Source organism: Bufo bufo, chromosome 5 (assembly GCF_905171765.1).
Source record: "Bufo bufo chromosome 5, aBufBuf1.1, whole genome shotgun sequence".
NCBI lineage: Eukaryota > Metazoa > Chordata > Amphibia > Anura > Bufonidae > Bufo > Bufo bufo.
This window is the reverse complement of record NC_053393.1, coordinates 507,440,934-507,459,232: the sequence shown is the minus strand read 5'-3', so window position 1 is coordinate 507,459,232 and position 18,299 is coordinate 507,440,934. Positions and strand designations below refer to the sequence as shown.

General features: G+C 41.9%; 1 protein-coding gene across 1 annotated transcript in view; it reads left to right on the top strand.

The window, feature by feature from the left end:
• GAD2 (glutamate decarboxylase 2) overlaps positions 1 to 18,299 on the top strand; it is a 135,903-nt gene that overhangs the window by 105,607 nt on the left and 11,997 nt on the right. The window contains exons 10-13 of the mRNA XM_040433011.1: positions 1,657 to 1,773; positions 3,765 to 3,829; positions 15,705 to 15,783; positions 17,627 to 17,776. Of these exons, the coding sequence (XP_040288945.1) occupies positions 1,657 to 1,773; positions 3,765 to 3,829; positions 15,705 to 15,783; positions 17,627 to 17,776 (411 nt within the window). The remainder of the gene's footprint in view (positions 1 to 1,656; positions 1,774 to 3,764; positions 3,830 to 15,704; positions 15,784 to 17,626; positions 17,777 to 18,299) is intronic.

Sequence of the window (18,299 nt, the reverse complement as noted above, 5' to 3'; positions counted from 1 at the left end):
GGTTTGGTTTGCTTGTAATTTTTGGCAGCCCTTTCTCTGCATAGGCTTTATGAGTGTAGGAGTCCCACTACCTGAACAATTGTACCACAATGTGAATGAGGCCCTCCTTTATGTGATATACAGGTTGTATCGGAGTGCCTCTTCCTTGTAATTTTTGGTAGCACTTGCACTTTATGTACAAGTAAATATACAGGAAAGAATGTTTCCTAACAATTTTTCCTCTAAAATCGATTTTATCTTCGGTTTGGTGCATATTATTGTCAGCCTGTAAAAGTGGCGTACTACTCGGACAACATCGTTCCCAGCAGCGACCTGGAAGTCCAAGATGCATCCAGACATCCTCCCCATGCTTTTCCCAAACCATTTCAGTGGTGTTTCCATCAATTTCTGACCTTTTCCTATGAACCAGACGCCCGCCCCTCTTCAAAGCAGGGGGTGCCTGGTTTAATGCTCGGGTTCTCCCTTTGACTTTCATTGTGCTCGGGTGCTCAGTAGAGCACCCGAGCATCCCCAGGTGTTCTACTCGAGCACCCGAGCACTTTGGTGCTCGACCAACACTATTAAGGAATGTTCTCCTATGGATGGGTGCGAGAGCAATAGGTTATCTAGCTTTCTACTTCCCTGTAAACATATGCTGTATTCAATGGTCTGCCTGTGTAGAGATTTCTGCCCATTTACCTGACTTGTGCCTAACCTCTGTATTGACCATTCACTGCCTGCCCTGACCTCAGATTGTTTATTGGATTGCTTGTCCTCTGCGTGCTCTGACCTCAGATTGTTTATTGGATTGCTTGTCCTCTGCGTGCTCTGACCTCAGAATGTTTATTGGATTGCTTGTCCTCTGCCTGCCCTGACCTCAGAATGTTTATTGGATTGCTTGTCCTCTGCCTGCCCTGACCTCAGATTGTTTATTGGATTGCTTGTCCTCTGCGTGCTCTGACCTCAGAATGTTTATTGGATTGCTTGTCCTCTGCCTGCTTTGACCTCAGCCTATCCCTGACTATGGTTTTGCCTGATCCTTCTGTTCTATGCACTTGTTTCTCCGACTCTCATGGGTCAGCTGTCAACCACACAGAGACTTCTCCAGGAGGTAGCAGCCTAGTCCAGATCCTTTTAGAGGGATAAAAGGGTGAAAACCAGGGGACTGAGAGGATAACACCCTTAGGATTAGCCCTGTTGGTTGATACAGTGGATCCACACCCACTGCTATAACAACCAGAAACACAAGGAGATCAGCTTGGGCACCGAAGAAGTATTTACCTCCTCAGCCAACAGCACGCTGCATTGTTTATTGTGACTGTGTACACCAGGGATCAGCAACCTTCGGCACTCCAGCTGTTGTGAAACTACAACACCCAGTATGCTCCTTTCACTTCTGTGGGAGTTCAGAGAACAGCCAAGCAAGTGTGCATGATGGGAGATGTAGTTTCACAACACCTGAAGTGCCAGAGGTGGCTGATCCCTGGTATACACCAATATTATTTCCAAGTAATGCTATATGTACTCCAACTATTGCAATATTACTAGCATTTTAAAAATGACCACTCCAAGCATGCAACAACAGCCAAAAGCTATAGAGCCAATTAATGTTGGAGACCACTGGTCACATACTGTGTGCATCTATGGGATATCTATATGTTTTTCTCTCTTTTCCAGGGATATGTGCCATTTTTTGTTAGTGCCACAGCAGGGACAACTGTCTATGGTGCATTTGACCCACTTATTGCTATATCCGATGTCTGTAAAAAGTTTAACATCTGGATGCATGTTGATGTAAGTATTTTACCTTTAATTCATAACAATCCACAAGGAGGCATTATAACTGTATTGTAAAATTTCCATCTCTTTGTGTTTAACTGTATGGTCCAGACCAGGGGTGCACAACCTGCAGCTTGGGGGATACATGTAGTCCACCTTTTCTCTGGAGGGCCAAATGGGGGAGCAGGGAACTGCCATTTTCAGGATTAGTGGAAGTTCCAGAAATCTAACCCCTACTTATCTTATACTTATGGCATATACTGTTTACATATCTCAGATGAGAACACCCTCTTAATTATGCAGGCTGCATATTCTGTGATCACAGCCTTGGAGATACTCTGATTTCATTTGATGAGGTACGGGGTAATTAGCGTATAAATACTGAGAAACACTGATCTAGACTTTACTTAAAGGGCCCATTCCATCAGAAAAGGGTGTTTATTGTAAACTCAATATTCATTGAAAATGTTTTTAAAATTTTTGGATGTATTTCATTTTATGTCATTGGAAACTAAATAAAAAATATTGTCCTCCTGGACACTGATAGGTAACCCATTGTCAGTTTACTGCTGCTGTGAGGGGAAGATGTTATCTTCTAGCATAATAGTAGATGCACAATTAAGATAGCAATATGACCGCACTAATATTTTCTTGATCGGCTTAGCCAAAGATTCTCACAAAAAAGCAATGCATTGACTAGTGTCTCTGGCCACAGTGATGGTCTGACAGAGAGATTTAAGCGAGACTGTTGCTGTGCTAAAAATCGAAACAAAGAGGATGTCCTTGACTGTTCCATGTTTTTGGGCTTTTTAGTTTTTGCTTCATTCACCCAGTTCTGGCATTATATTTGACAGTATTTTTCCATATTTTATTTCAATACATAAGTCGACTACAACATTTATACAGCTCAAAATTTTGCAGTCGCTATGTTTTTTTTTTTTTTAATAACATGGTCCCCTTTTATCAAGATATCAACAAATACAACATACAGCAGCCGAGATAATATAGCCAACAAATTGCTATTGTTGTATAACTCATTATTACTAGTGTTGATTGTTGATCGCGAATATTCTAAATCACAAATTTTAATTGCAAATATCGTCATTTCGAGAATTCGCGAAGATCTAGAATATAGTGCTATATCTTCGTAATCGCAAATATTCTAGATTTTTTTTCATCAGTACCCTCACTGCTTCTGGCTTGTGGGCCAATGAGAAGGCTGCAATATCTTTGTCTGAGCTTAGCAACGTCCCTAGCAACCAATAGAAAAGTTGCCTACCCCTTACTATATAGGAAACTCCCCAGCAGCAATTTTCTGCTGTTTTTTGCAGTTCTGAGAGAGAGAGCAGTGACATTGCTGTGATCTGTGCTTTGCTGAGTCATCTGGATCCTTATTTAATTACATTAGTTAGTTAGCTTATATAATAATACAAATAGTTAGTGGGAGATAGTCAGTGTAGGTTAGATCGTGATATAGTGTAGCTGATAGGTTCCAGTGCAGGGTGTTAGGTAGTGTGATAGGAATTACTGTGCTGTGATAGGGATTAGTGTCTTTGTCTGTCGTCTTTGAAGAAAAAAAAAAGTCATTTGCTGTCTGTTTTTCTGTGCTGTGATAGGGATTAGTGTGCTGTGATAGGAATTACTGTGCTGTGATAGGGATAAGTGTCTTTGTCTTTCAAAAAAAAATATTACAATGCTGATTTTTGCAATCAAGAAATTAATGACTGGAGATCACGAATTCTAGAATTTGCGAATTTATGGCGAATATTAGGCCAAAAATTCACTAAATATTGTGAAAACTATTATTGCCTATGCTGCTCATCACTAATTATTACTTATTAAATTGGATGATTTAAAAATGTATTAGTAACATGATCTGCAAATCTTTTTCCCATTATAATGTGCAAACTATCCAGTTAAAAGCATATGCGTGATGAATTCCACTCCGTCTATTGCATTTCTTTACAGTGCTTGTAAAAGTATAAATTTGCTTTCCCGTCTCACAGGCAGCATGGGGTGGAGGACTGCTGATGTCAAGAAAACACAGATGGAAGTTAAATGGTGCTGACAGGTATAAACCATTTGTTTGTTCAAGTCAGGCACGTTTTCGTACATTAGCTGATGGCAGCAACAAAAGTGCTGTATGAACCATTTACTCTCAGACTGCACAAGCGGTCTTATTTCCTTTGGCAACTTCCCACTCATTCATGTCCTTTGGAAAGGCAGCATGGTGACATTTCCTCCAGCCATTCCCGCTCTAAATCCATAGGTTCATTCTCTTACCTAGCACTGATTTTGGAAGAAGAGATGATTCATTGGAATATTAAAGAGTAGCAAGAGAAGATGCTGTTATACTATGTGCAGGTGAATTCTGTAACTTAATTTAAAAAAAGAAGGTTCTTATGCTGAAGGAGAAGAGAATAACCAAAAGCCAACGCAAGAATCCTGACAGTCTGTATAAACACAGCATTAGTAATATGCATGTACAGCGTGAGTCAAAAGTCGCAGGACACCCTTTTATTTCAGAAACAAGATAGAAAATGAAATATCTGAATGCCCCAGCAAGTAATGGGTAAGGAGGCCTGACTTTTAGACTATGTCAGGAACATGGCCTCTATCTTGAAAGCCACCAAATTGGATCAAGGACAAATTTTTCCAATGAGAAGGGGTTCATGTAGCATATCAAAGAAGACCAGAATTTTCTCAGAAATCGATTGGGAAAGGGGGTCATGTAGGATAACAAAGACCACACCAGAATTATCTCAGAAACCGATTGCCACAATCAGATTTCCAATATCTCTTGTGGTTCAAAAAATATCAACACAATCACAACACATTATCAACATGTTCTGTGTTCAGTACTAGGGACAACACAACAAACACGTCAAATAGCTGTGTATCACAGGGAATGCTCCCGGTTGTTGTTGCAACCTTCTGTGTTGATAAGTTTTTAACCACAAGAGATATTGTAAATCTGATTGCGGCAATCGATTTCTGAGAAAATTCTGGTCTAGGCTTTGTTATGCTACATGACACCCTTCCCATTGAAAAAAATTGCCCTTTGATCCAGTATGGCAACTTCCAAGATGGTGGCCACGTTCCAGACATAGCCTAAAAGATAGACCCCCTCACCAATTACTTGCTGGGCTGTTCAGATATTTCACTTTCCCTTTTGTTTCTAAAATAAAAAGGCATCCTGCGACTTTTGACTCACCCTATATAACAATATCTACTGTATCTATCATCTCATATCGATCTACTGTATCTATTTATGTAGCACATAGTTAAGCCTGATTCACACATCTGTGTCCGTGCTCAAATCCGTGTGGTCAGTGATGCCTCCATGAAGATGTCCATTAGGAACCCTGTGTGGTCCATGTGTCCGTTTTTATGCTGTCCGTGCGTCATCTTTGCTTCACAGATACTGTGCAGCTGATAAATAAGCATCTCTTCCTAATGATCCGTGAAACACAGATGAAACACAAATCTGTGTTGCATCCATGGTTTTCACAGACCCATAGACTATAATGGGCGTGATGGATCTATGAACACGGACAAAATACAGAATGCTTCTGTGCTAAAAACACTAATGTGTGAATACACACAATAAATTGAATGGGTATGTGTGCTGTCTGCGGAGAACACGTACAACACGCGTCCATGAATCACTGACATGTAAATGAGGTTTTAAATAAGTTTAAAAACAGACGTATGTCCATCAAGTTCAGTCAAGGAACTGGAGGGAATGTGAATTAAGGGAAGGGATCAAACTATCATCTCTGTATCTATCTATCTATCTATCTATCTATCTATCTATCTACCTACAAATCCATAAATATTTATCTATTTATTAGATATCTATTTATTATCTATCTATCTTTCTTTTTATCTCAAATCTGTCTTCTCTCTCTCCCATATCTATTTATGCATTTATCTATTCACAGTGAAATTCCTTTAACCTGGCATTTGGTACTCCAGAAAATCTGATAACCCGTCATTTATGTATGTCACATTATTTGCAATCGTTTTGCTTGGTCAACTTTCAGTGAACTAATGTGCAAAAATCATATCTTAAAAATATCAAAAGTACTATAGGTTGTACGATAGGTTCTAATCTATTATTACGTAGGGTAGGTTAACACCTCAGTTTTACTGATCCAGCAGACTTTTCCGGCAGAAAGCAGCCTACTGGAGTTCACCAGATCTGTCCTAACCAGATGTTGCCGCTCACAACCAGAACAGGAATGCATTAGTTTTTGCCCGGTGTAAGACATTTTTCTGACCATGGCCCTGTCCTGCTCAGTGTTGGGTTTAATTGTTTTTAGGCCAAAAATACCGACTATAATATTTATCCACACTGGTTGGATAAAATTGACCAGCGTAACGCGTAGAACTAATAGAGTGTAGGACACAGCTAAGGCATTTATTCAAATTTTGTAGTGAGATTGTAAAAATGAAAATATTTCTTAAATGATCACTAACTTTTCACACACCTTTGCATTAATCAATAGTACAAGTGACCACAAGAAATCGTGTAATATGTTTTATCAGTGAGAAATGTCTCGTAGTAGTTCTGTTATCAGCAAATTGCTTTTCACTTTGAAAAATAATTTCTGCAGGAGGATCATATTACACATGTCAATGAAAGTCTATTGAGAGGAGAGGTGGATGAACATGTGCTGAGGAGACAGGCACAGACAAAGAGAGATTGCACAGCTACATAGGAAGGCTATAGCTCAGCACAAGTGTTTCATTAACAAAAATGCAGACCATTACTTCTCTGTAATGACTACAATCCTGGGACTGCTTCTGAGTGAGTAAGAGAAGTTTAGGAAGAAGATTCTCCTCTACTTTCTGTGTGTGCAGTGGATGCCGGCTAGTTTCCACCCACCATGTCTTAGAGAACTGCAAACCTGATATTCAGCAAGCACAGAGACTACTAAAAATGCCAGATACTAGTCATGTAATGGCCAGAAATAGTGTTATTCCTCATTTACACACAGTACTACTGATTAATGCAGAGTTTATTGAAGGCTCAGTGGCGCTTTAAGAGTGGCCGGATAGGGATGCTGAACTGGCTTATATAGGGCGGAAAACTAAGGATCAGAGAGCCTGTTGATTAACTGCTTTACAAAATTAGAATGATTCATTAATGGAGAAAGCGGAAAGTGTTAAATTATCTGCAAGCTGTAAAAGATATCAGAAGGGGATAGGCCTGGAAAGCAGCAGGCAGCAGTTGTGGACTGTCAGAGTCCCAAGAACCAGACAAGGGATAACATGTAGTGACCCAAAATAGATTTTGAGTAGACTATTGGACTTTTACCAGGTACTGTGTGTTTCCAAGGTTGAGTATAATGAGGACCATATTAGAGACTATTTACAAAGGTGCCAATCTGCTGAGCGCACTGAAACAGGGCAAAATGACACACGAGCCATGCATGGCACACGTCCTGAACTTAGTCGTGCAGCGATTTGTTGCAAAATCCCCGGGGTCCAGGACGTCTTGCAGTAGGCCAGGAAAATCTCTGGCCATTTTAGAAGATCTTACACAGCCATGGCTCGCCTTGCTGATGTTCAGCGGCGACACTACTTGCCCATTAGACGTCTGATTTGTGACAGCCCGACGCGCTGGAACTCCACCTTGTATATGCTTAATAGGCAGCTCCAGCAGAAACAGTGGCTGCTCATGCATGATGCATGCAGATTTCTGTGGCCATTTGTTAAGATCACCAAACTGATGAGTCTCAACCAGGGGGCCTTTAGTGACATCATACCTTACTCCTTTCTGGAGCGTGCATTGTGTCATGTCATTGATCAAGCCGTTGAGATGCAGGAGCAGGAAGATGAGGAAGTCGCAATGCTGAATGAATTCCCAGGGGGGGCTACTCCATCTGAGACAAGTCAGCAGAAGTCTGAAAAGGAGTCAGAGGAGGATGGTGGCTGGGGGGAGGAGGAGGAGCAAGAAGAGCAGGCTTTGAAGGGACTTTAAACTTTTCGGGGATCCCTGGTGTTGTCCTTGGCTGGGGGGAGGAGAACGAGGACAACATTCTCCTGTGCGATGAGCAGGAGCCAGGGCGCTTCACGGCTTCCAATTTAGTGCAAATAGGGACCTTCATGCTCCAGTGTTTGAAGAGGGACCCCCGTATAACAAACATAAAGGGCAAGGACCAGCACTGGGTGGCAACGTACTTAGACCCCCGGTACAAACACAAAATGGCGGACATGTTACCACCATCACAGAGGGCTGGCAGAATGCAGCATTTCCAGGCCTTGCTGCGACAGATGCTGCATTCTGCTGTTGCGGGCGCTGGCAGAGGAATTTCCACCCACAGCGAAACAGGTGCGGTTACCAATCCTACCCCGCCTACAAGAAGAGGGCGGTTTGAAGATGTGTTGATCATTTTGGATATGAGATCATTCTTGCAACAAACCCATCGACAGCCGCCCTCCGGATCCAGCCTCAGGATACGCCTAGACCGACAGGTGTCCGACTACATCGGGTTAACGGCCAATGTGGACGCTCTCAAAGGGGAGGAACCCCTGTATTACTGGGTGTGCAGGCTTTACCTGTGGCCAAAGCTGGCACAATTTGCCATGGAACTCTTGGTTTGCCCCTCGTTGAGTGTCCTGTCCAAAGGGATGTTCAGTGCAGCAGGGGGGATCGTGACCGATAAGCGCACTCGCCTAGCTCACACTAGTGTGGACTACCTCACATTTCAAAAAATTGATGAGGCATGAATCTCATAGGAATTCAACACCTGTGACCATGTGTAATTGAATTTCCTCATGCCAGCCCACACATATCCGCCACCATCCAGAACAAAGAATGGTCCTTGTCTTATGTATATACAGTGGCATAAAAGGCCTTTTCTGTCAGGTGAATGCCTAATTGTTTGGGCCTGTACTGGCCTACAGTAAAATTTGTATCCAGTGACCGCCTAATGTACCTCCAGCCACATAATCAGAAGTTATTTTCTGTCAGGTGAATGCCTCATTTTTTGGGCCTGTACTGGCCTATAGTAAAATTTGTATCCAGTGACCGCCTAATTTGCCTCCATCCACATCATCCCAAGTTCTTTTCTGTTAGGTGAATGCCTAATTTTTGGGGCCTGTACTCCAGTGGCCTACAGTAAAATTTGTATCCAGTGACCGCATAATGTACCTCCAGCCACATCATCCCAAGTTCTTTTCTGTCAGGTGAATGCCTGTTTTTTGGGGCCTGTACTGGCCGACAGTAAAATTTTTAGCCAGTGACTGCCTAATGTACCTCCAGCCACATAATCACAAGTTCTTTTTTGTCAGGTGAATGCCAAATTTTTAGGGCCTGTACTCCCGTGGCCTAAAATAAAAATTTCCTAGGCTCCAGCAGGGCACGTTTTTGAGAGTTTCCCTTTAAGATGCATAAAAATGGCCCCTGATTAAAATACATATTTTTTGTGGGAATTTTTGCTAATGATCCCCCCGCTGGTATGTCACTGTCCATGTTGTAGGACCGTTTGTGCACTTCTAGTAAGTATTTTGTGGCTGCAAATATGACCTGTAGGTTTTTTAGGTTCGCCTGCCATTAAAGTCAATGGGGCCCGCCGCGAACGCACGGTTCGCGAACATTTGATATTCGTCCATCACTAAAAATGGTGATATATATATATGCACTGTATATCATTTTTCCCTATATGAGAAAAACTAGTCCCCTTGGGCAAATTCATATGGAATTATCTAGAGATCAGAGGAGGTAAAAGTTTTTTGTTTAGTTTTTTTCTCCACCAGTGCTTACAGAGTAATAGGTAATCTGAAGGGGGGGGGGGGGCGGAGTGCTAGGTTGGTCAAAAAGCAAAAAAAACATAAAAATCATAGGGAAAAAATTGTCATCCATCTTGATAAAAAAAATTCTGCCTGTCTGTCTGTCTATCTACCTACTACTACTATACTGTCTGTTTACTGTACTTATCATTCTTGCTTTTGTTCTCTTTTATGAGATCAATATGTGATAGATAGATAGATAGATAGATAGATAGATAGATAGATAGATAGATAGATAGATAGATAGATATTAGGTTGATAGATATTAAATATCTGATAGATAAAAGATCATTTTCACACTCAAGGTTGACCATGCAAAATTATTCTGTTCAACTTTTTTAATCATTTTGAAATGACAATACCTGTATGTAATTTTCCACTGATCAAACATTATATTACAAATGGTAGGAAAAAAACTGCAACAAATCTTAAACTTTATAATAAAAAAAGACTGCATGAAATGAAGTAGAACACCTTATGAGGAAATAATCTGCTCTCGGATCCACACTGACGACACTAATTATACATCATTATTGTTAATATGACCCAGTTGCAGATGATAATTGCTCTACCACCCAGGGATTACAGCTTCAGAAGAGCGGCACTTGCACACTCTGATCTCTGACACACATCAGAGCAGTGAAAGAAGCTTTAGTCAGTTTCCAAGCGCAGCAAATTGGGGTGACAGTTCTTTTCTTATGGCCGGGAAGCTGCCTTGTGATCTTAAGACACAGCCTATCGCATATGGTATAGCTTCACTGGTATATTTGTATTTAAAATGAATCTAATTTCAGGGTATTACACACTGTAATTACAGCAATTTCACAGAAAATAAAGCAATCTTTGACTGGGTGTTGGCTTCCCCGAAAAGTGTGCTGCCTAATAACTGGACCATTAAAGCTTAAATGGAGCATGGTTAAGAAAAGGAACAGTGCTGTACCTGTTTCTACAGATGGTGCGGAGTATAAGGCCTCATGCACACGGCCGTTGTTTTGGTCCGCATCTGAGCTGCAGTTTTTGCGGCTTGGACGCGGACCCATTCACTTCAATGGGGCCGCAAAAGATGTGGACAGCACTCCGTCTGCTGTCTGCATCCGTTGCTCCGCAAAAAAAATATAACCTGTCCTATTCATGTCCCTTTTGCGGACAAAAATAGGCAGTTATATCAATGGCTGTCCGTGCCGTTCCGCAAATTGCGGAATGCACACGGACGCCTTCCGTGTTTTGCGGTTCCGCAATTTGCGGACTGCAAAACACACAATGGTCGTGTGCATGTAGCCCTAGAGTGATTATGATCAGAGGCACTGGATATAAGACTTTATAGAACATGGTCTAACTAACGGGAAGATCTGCAGAAAAGTCTATGAACCTGTACCTGAAGGGAAACAAAAAAGTCACTGGGATGTTTAATATTGATGGTCTATCTTCAGGATAGGTCATCAGTATCAGATCAGAGGAGGTCCGACTCCCAGCACCACCCCCACCGATCAGTTTAAGGAGGCCACAAGGCTCCGGTGAGCGCCACAGCCCCCTTACAGCCTACCAAACACAGCGCCATACATTGTATAGGGGCTGTGCTCGGTATTGCAGCTCAGCCCTATTCAATTCAATGAGACTGAGCTGCGCCTCGGTCGTGTGACCAATGATCGTGACGTCACATGGCCTAAGAAGAGGGTGCGGTGTTCTGGACTCTTCAAACAGCTGATCAATAGGAGGATAGTTCACCAATAGGAAAATCTTGGAAATCCCCTTTAAGACTGGCAGTTCTTATGCCAGTCTTTATAACAAGCAGCTATTGGGGAGTGCCGTGCATCAGAATATTAAATGCACACCCTCCCCTACCTTGCTAGATATCTATCTATCTATCTATCTATCTATTCTATCACATATCTATCTATCTGTCTACAGGGAGTGCAGAATTATTAGGCAAGTTGTATTTTTGAGGATTAATTTTATTATTGAACAACAACCATGTTCTCAATGAACCCAAAAAACTCATTAATATCAAAGCTGAATATTTTTGGAAGTAGTTTTTAGTTTGTTTTTAGTTTTAGCTATTTTAGGGGGATATCTGTGTGTGCAGGTGACTATTACTGTGCATAATTATTAGGCAACTTAACAAAAAACAAATATATACCCATTTCAATTATTTATTTTTACCAGTGAAACCAATATAACATCTCAACATTCACAAATATACATTTCTGACATTCAAAAACAAAACAAAAACAAATCAGTGACCAATATAGCCACCTTTCTTTGCAAGGACACTCAAAAGCCTGCCATCCATGGATTCTGTCAGTGTTTTGATCTGTTCACCATCAACATTGCGTGCAGCAGCAACCACAGCCTCCCAGACACTGTTCAGAGAGGTGTACTGTTTTCCCTCCTTGTAAATCTCACATTTGATGATGGACCACAGGTTCTCAATGGGGTTCAGATCAGGTGAACAAGGAGGCCATGTCATTAGATTTTCTTCTTTTATACCCTTTCTTGCCAGCCACGCTGTGGAGTACTTGGACGCGTGTGATGGAGCATTGTCCTGCATGAAAATCATGTTTTTCTTGAAGGATGCAGACTTCTTCCTGTACCACTGCTTGAAGAAGGTGTCTTCCAGAAACTGGCAGTAGGACTGGGAGTTGAGCTTGACTCCATCCTCAACCCGAAAAGGCCCCACAAGCTCATCTTTGATGATACCAGCCCAAACCAGTACTCCACCTCCACCTTGGTGGCGTCTGAGTCGGACTGGAGCTCTCTGCCCTTTACCAATCCAGCCACGGGCCCATCCATCTGGCCCATCAAGACTCACTCTCATTTCATCAGTCCATAAAACCTTAGAAAAATCAGTCTTGAGATATTTCTTGGCCCAGTCTTGACGTTTCAGCTTGTGTGTCTTGTTCAGTGGTGGTCGTCTTTCAGCCTTTCTTACCTTGGCCATGTCTCTGAGTATTGCACACCTTGTGCTTTTGGGCACTCCAGTGATGTTGCAGCTCTGAAATATGGCCAAATTGGTGGCAAGTGGCATCTTGGCAGCTGCACGCTTGACTTTTCTCAGTTCATGGGCAGTTATTTTGCACCTTGGTTTTTCCACACGCTTCTTGCGACCCTGTTGACTATTTTAAATGAAACGCTTGATTGTTCGATGATCACGCTTCAGAAGCTTTGCAATTTTAAGAGTGCTGCATCCCTCTGCAAGATATCTCACTATTTTTGACTTTTCTGAGCCTGTCAAGTCCTTCTTTTGACCCATTTTGCCAAAGGAAAGGAAGTTGCCTAATAATTATGCACACCTGATATAGGGTGTTGATGTCATTAGACCACACCCCTTCTCATTACAGAGATGCACATCACCTAATATGCTTAATTGGTAGTAGGCTTTCGAGCCTATACAGCTTGGAGTAAGACAACATGCATAAAGAGGATGATGTGGTCAAAATACTCATTTGCCTAATAATTCTGTACACAGTGTATCTATCATCTATCTCATATCTATCTATCTATCTATCTATCTCATATCTATCATCTATCTCAGGGATGGCCAACCTGTGGCTCTCCAGTTGTTGTAAAACTACAACTCCCACCATGCCCTGCTGTAGGCTATCTGTAGGTAGTCTGGGCATGCTGGGAGTTGTAGTTTTGCAACAGCTGGAGAGCTGCAGGTTGGCCATCCCTGATCTATCTATTCTATCATCTATCTATCTATCCATCTATTTTTTCTCTTATCTATCTCTGCCCATGATTTACATTTTCTAAGATATTTTTTAAGTCGTTCACTAAAGATACACGTACATGTTATCAAGGAAATTGCTTCATAAAACACCACCTCATAGTTTGTATTCATTCACCGCTGTTGCAGCCATTATCCTGCAAGATTGTTGAAAACTTAACAAGCTGTCAACAAATGTCTGCCAACATTTACTGTGTAGGGACATTCAAGGCAGAAAGGGGCTTAAAGAGAAAAAATATATTTTTTTTTTAAATATATGAATTCTTTGATGTTGTTGCGCCACATAATAGGTGAACGTGCACAGATCTCACAGGGCTCCATAGCAAAAATTAATTTTTAAAAATGTTTAATTACACACATTACCCAACTTTTATGTTGAAAAAAAAGTGGAAGAGGTGCTTCATAAATATGATGCTCTTTCTGGACAGCGTATTGCCCAATGCAATGACAACAAACAACTGTCATGGAAATATTGATTAATCTCACCATGCAGCTCCTGCTTTCCCGAAGTAATTGACAAAACTGGCTGCCTGCAGCCACCACTAGAGGGAGCTCAGTGTATAGGAATGTATGCAGTTATTACTGATCTAAATGGAGTGTGTAAAAAGTTCCCGCTACTGGTGGCTGCTGGAAAACCCTGTGAATTCCTGATGAAAACAGAAGTAGTAGTTCAGTGCTAGACCCCCTCCTCCATCCTTTCCCAGGGACCCATAGCAGTCAAGTAGTCTAACTCTATGTGCATGGCAGAATTTTTTGAGAATTGTGACCACAAAAGAAAGGATTACTGCACATACAGTAGGCTAAATATTTCTGATTTGTATGCAGTATATAGTAATAACAATTTAAGGAGCCAGAGGATTACCTGAATTCTATTTCTCCATGGTGGTAGTCCAGTCTTTAAAAAGGACTCCAAAGGCTTATGCACATGGAAGAGCCTAATACATATAGCATATATTGCCTGTGCACAGCCAGGTGCTGGGTGCTGGGGGGTTGGTGTCAACAAGCCACATTTCTTTGTCCAGGGTATTCAGATACACGGATGAGGGAAACAAACTGAACCTTTGCCCCTGGAGAAGGAAAACCTTCAACAACTTCCATGCATACATAGTTCTTTGGGCTTCTTATGTACCTCTATACATATTGTTTAGCTACTGATGGAGCAAGAGACATTTTTTTCAGTCACTGTCATTTTTTTCTGCTAGCCCTGACCTTGGCTTTTCCACTGACCATGATTCTCTGTCACCTCTGTCCCTTGACCAGCCTGTGTCTGGTGTCACTGAATGGAGAGTACTCCAAAATCTAGCTGCCTGGTGGTTTCCCTGCAGCAAAGACCAGATTAACATATATAGGAGTAAAAGGGTGAAAACCAGACGGCCACTTAGATAACGTCCTTAGGAGTAACCCTAAACCAAATTACATGGAAAATATTCTAATATAATCCAAAGCCTTATTAAAACATAACCTTTAATAAGTTAGATTTAAAAAGCTCCATGGCTCTAAAGCTCATTCAGCCAGGTATATGGTGGGAAGTTCTCCCACACATGTGTTTTCTACCGTTTGCTTCATTGGCCATACTTTGTTTTAAATGTTTCTCTGGGAACGTCCTGACTAAGGTTTGGCAAAGTGCAGTATGCGTAAGACGCCTTGCCGAGGACGCCACAGAGCTTTTTAAAACGAACTTATTATTAAGGTTATGTTTTAATACGGCACTGGATTATATTAGAATATTTTTCATGAAGTTTGTTTGCCACCTTGAACCAAGGGGACAATCCGTGCAGCCTGACAATCACTTCCAGGAGTATCTATACCGTAGGACTCTTTTTCTAAATCAAATTAGTTCAGTGACGCAGTGGATCCACATCCAGTGCGTTACACATGGCCACCCCTCCACCTCATCTACTCCTTTCTAGAGTGCCACTCAGGGGTTAAGAGATGCCCTTTTTGCCAAAATATTGAGATCCAATGCTGGCCAAACAGTGCACCATTAGTGCACCACTTTACATGTCACTCCCCTCCAACATGGAAAATACATGAGGGCAGCCATCTGACAAAGGCAGACACAGGCAGGCTTTTCTATGACCAAATGGTTAGGTGTGTAACACAAAATTGCATGGTGGGCTGCTTGTGGACCTTCAGGCCACAGGTCATGCACCCCTTATATATGTTTCAAAGTAGGGCTTCTCAAATTTTTGTACTGAGGTCCCATCAGCTACAACAAGAGGATGTCAGGGCATCATTAAGGGTTGAAATCCTTTCCCAAATTAAAACCTTCTATTAAAATGAGAAAAAAAAAGAGCTTGCTATGTTTGGTTCAGCCAGAGAATGGCCTGTGTAGCATATGGTAACTTTTGACGGTTACAGCAGTACAATAGTCAAAGTTCATGTTTTTCTAATATATTTTTCATGGTTTTCTTTTTAGAGCCAATTCTGTCACATGGAATCCACACAAAATGATGGGAGTTCCACTCCAGTGCTCAGCACTTTTGGTTAGAGAAGAGGTAAGACTTCATAACTCCTATGACAAAATACATCATAGGACCACATGATGTGATTTTATTTTAATACCTTATTTGTATTGAGAAGATAATAATCCACCGTATGGAAAAAGCTAAATAACCAATTTATCATCCAATCGTGTGATATAGTGTACATTTCAGGCTTCTTCTCCCAGTAGAACTTTAAAATTGATGGTAGGAGATACAGCCAAGAGAGCGGGCATCCTAGGCAATTGGATCGTCTACTCTTCAGACTGTGTCTCCCGTCAATATTTTCAAACTTCTGGAGAAAAATGTAGTTTCAGTCAGAACTGGAGGTATTCTCTAATAAGTAAGTACCCTTTCACGCCAGCTGAGGCACCTTTTCCATAATATTCAGAGACCAACTATCTTTTTACCGCTAAAGGAGGATCGGAGCATGGCACAAGGAAGAGAGGAAACATTTACTTATATAGAGACAAACGTACATGCTGTAGTTACTCCCAGTGGTTAGACCCAACACTAACTGAGCATTAATTGCCTATACTGCAGATAGGCCAACAATGTAAGAATCCTGGAGATTTTTTCAAGATCTTAATATTGATGACCTATCCTTAAGCGAAGGTCCAACACCCTGTCAATCAACCATTCGAAGAGGGCTCTGAGACTTCTTCACTGTGAAAACTGCATGTCATCTAGATCGTAGCGATGGTACAGTGTACCACAACTGCCCATCCCAATCACTTGCCACTTACCAAGCACAGCGCCATACATTGTATTGTGTCAGTATTGCAGCTCAGCCCCATTCACAGCTCAGCTACGTGACAGACGAATGTGACATCACTGGCCTAACAAGAGGCCAAGGCACTCACCGGAGCACTACAACCTCTTCAAACAACTGATCGGCGGGAGTGCCGGGTGTCGGACCTATGCCAATTTGATATTGATGACCTATCCCGAGGATTGGTCATCAATATAAAAATCTTAGTCAACCCCTTTAATGCTCCGTTGAACCCCAAAAATCAACCTAGAGACTTTTCTTTAGACAAACAATAGGATGTTATTACAATGGCATAGGGCAATCAGTAAGTTCCCTAGCTAGTCCTCAGTACTATTGTATTAATATTGAGCCTACCAAAAGGCTCTGTTCACACTGGCCTTATTGGTTTCCAATGGCGCTATTCTTGCTATCAAACATACTAGAACGCTGGTGAAAATATGGCAGACTTATAACTGAAATTGGATCCCGTTATGTCCTCCGGTACCTTTGCTCTGTAAGTTATAGTAGGCGGTGTCTGCCCTTGTCCTGTGGGCGTCTCCTTCTCCTAGGCTGCAGCGCTGGCCAATCGCAGCGCACAGCTCACAGCCTGGGAGAAAAAAACCTCCCAGGCTGTGAGCTGTGATTGGCCAGCGCTGCAGCCTAGGAGAAGGAGATGCCCACAGGACAAGGGAAGACACCGCCTACTATAACTTACAGAGCAAAGGTACCGGAGGGCATAGCAGGAGAACGGAGCGGCGCCCGGGGATAATAGTAAGTGCAGTGAGATCCCCGGGCGCCGCTCTATATGTCAGCATACTTAGTTCACATTGTTTTTACAAGTGAAAGGTCCTCTTTAAGAGTAAATATTTTACAGAAATATGCTTTACCTGAGCAGTAATTATAAAAAAAAATGGTAATACTGTTTGAGGAGCACTTATGTGCCACTTCAGTTACTTCTGGAACCCCACTTTAGTGGAAGTTGTAGAACCGACTAAGGGGTTATAGGCATTCAACCACTGTCCTAATGCTCAAATGGTCAGTCTGCCCTTGCTGTGTGATTCCTGTGAATATCCTTTATATTCATTATTATCCTTTTGCTCTCTACAGGGAATAATGCAAAACTGCAATCAGATGCATGCATCCTACCTCTTCCAGCAAGATAAACAATATGACCTGTCCTATGACACTGGGGACAAGGCCCTGCAATGTGGACGTCATGTAGACATTTTTAAACTTTGGTTGATGTGGAGAGCTAAGGTAAGGTAAACATTGTAACATGAACTTTTCCAATACTTTATACTTCTTTAATTCTATAACATCATATTTTTTTATTCATTTCGTAAGTCTGTGTTATTATCCAGAGTCAATATCTGTTATGCTATATTTTTATGTATTAATAAGATTATTGCTCAATGCATACAGTATTTACCACCCAGTGTGTTTGGAATTTTAGATACTCGTGTGTTTAGCAGCTGTTTCCTCCTTTGATGACCAATCTGGAAATTATAGACTTTAACCTGTTCCGGACACATGACGTACCGGTACGGCATGTTGTCCCGGTACTTAAGGACACATGACGTACCAGTACGTCATGTATAGTTCCGATCACCGCCGCCCGGCGGGCAGTGATCGGAACCCGGTGCCTGCTCAAATCATTGAGCAGGCACCTTGGCTCAATGCGCCAGGGGGTCCTGTGACCCCCCGTGTCAGAGATCGCCGCAAACCGCAGGTCAATTCAGACCTGCGGTTTGCGGCTTTAACATGCGGCGGCTGTTGCGGG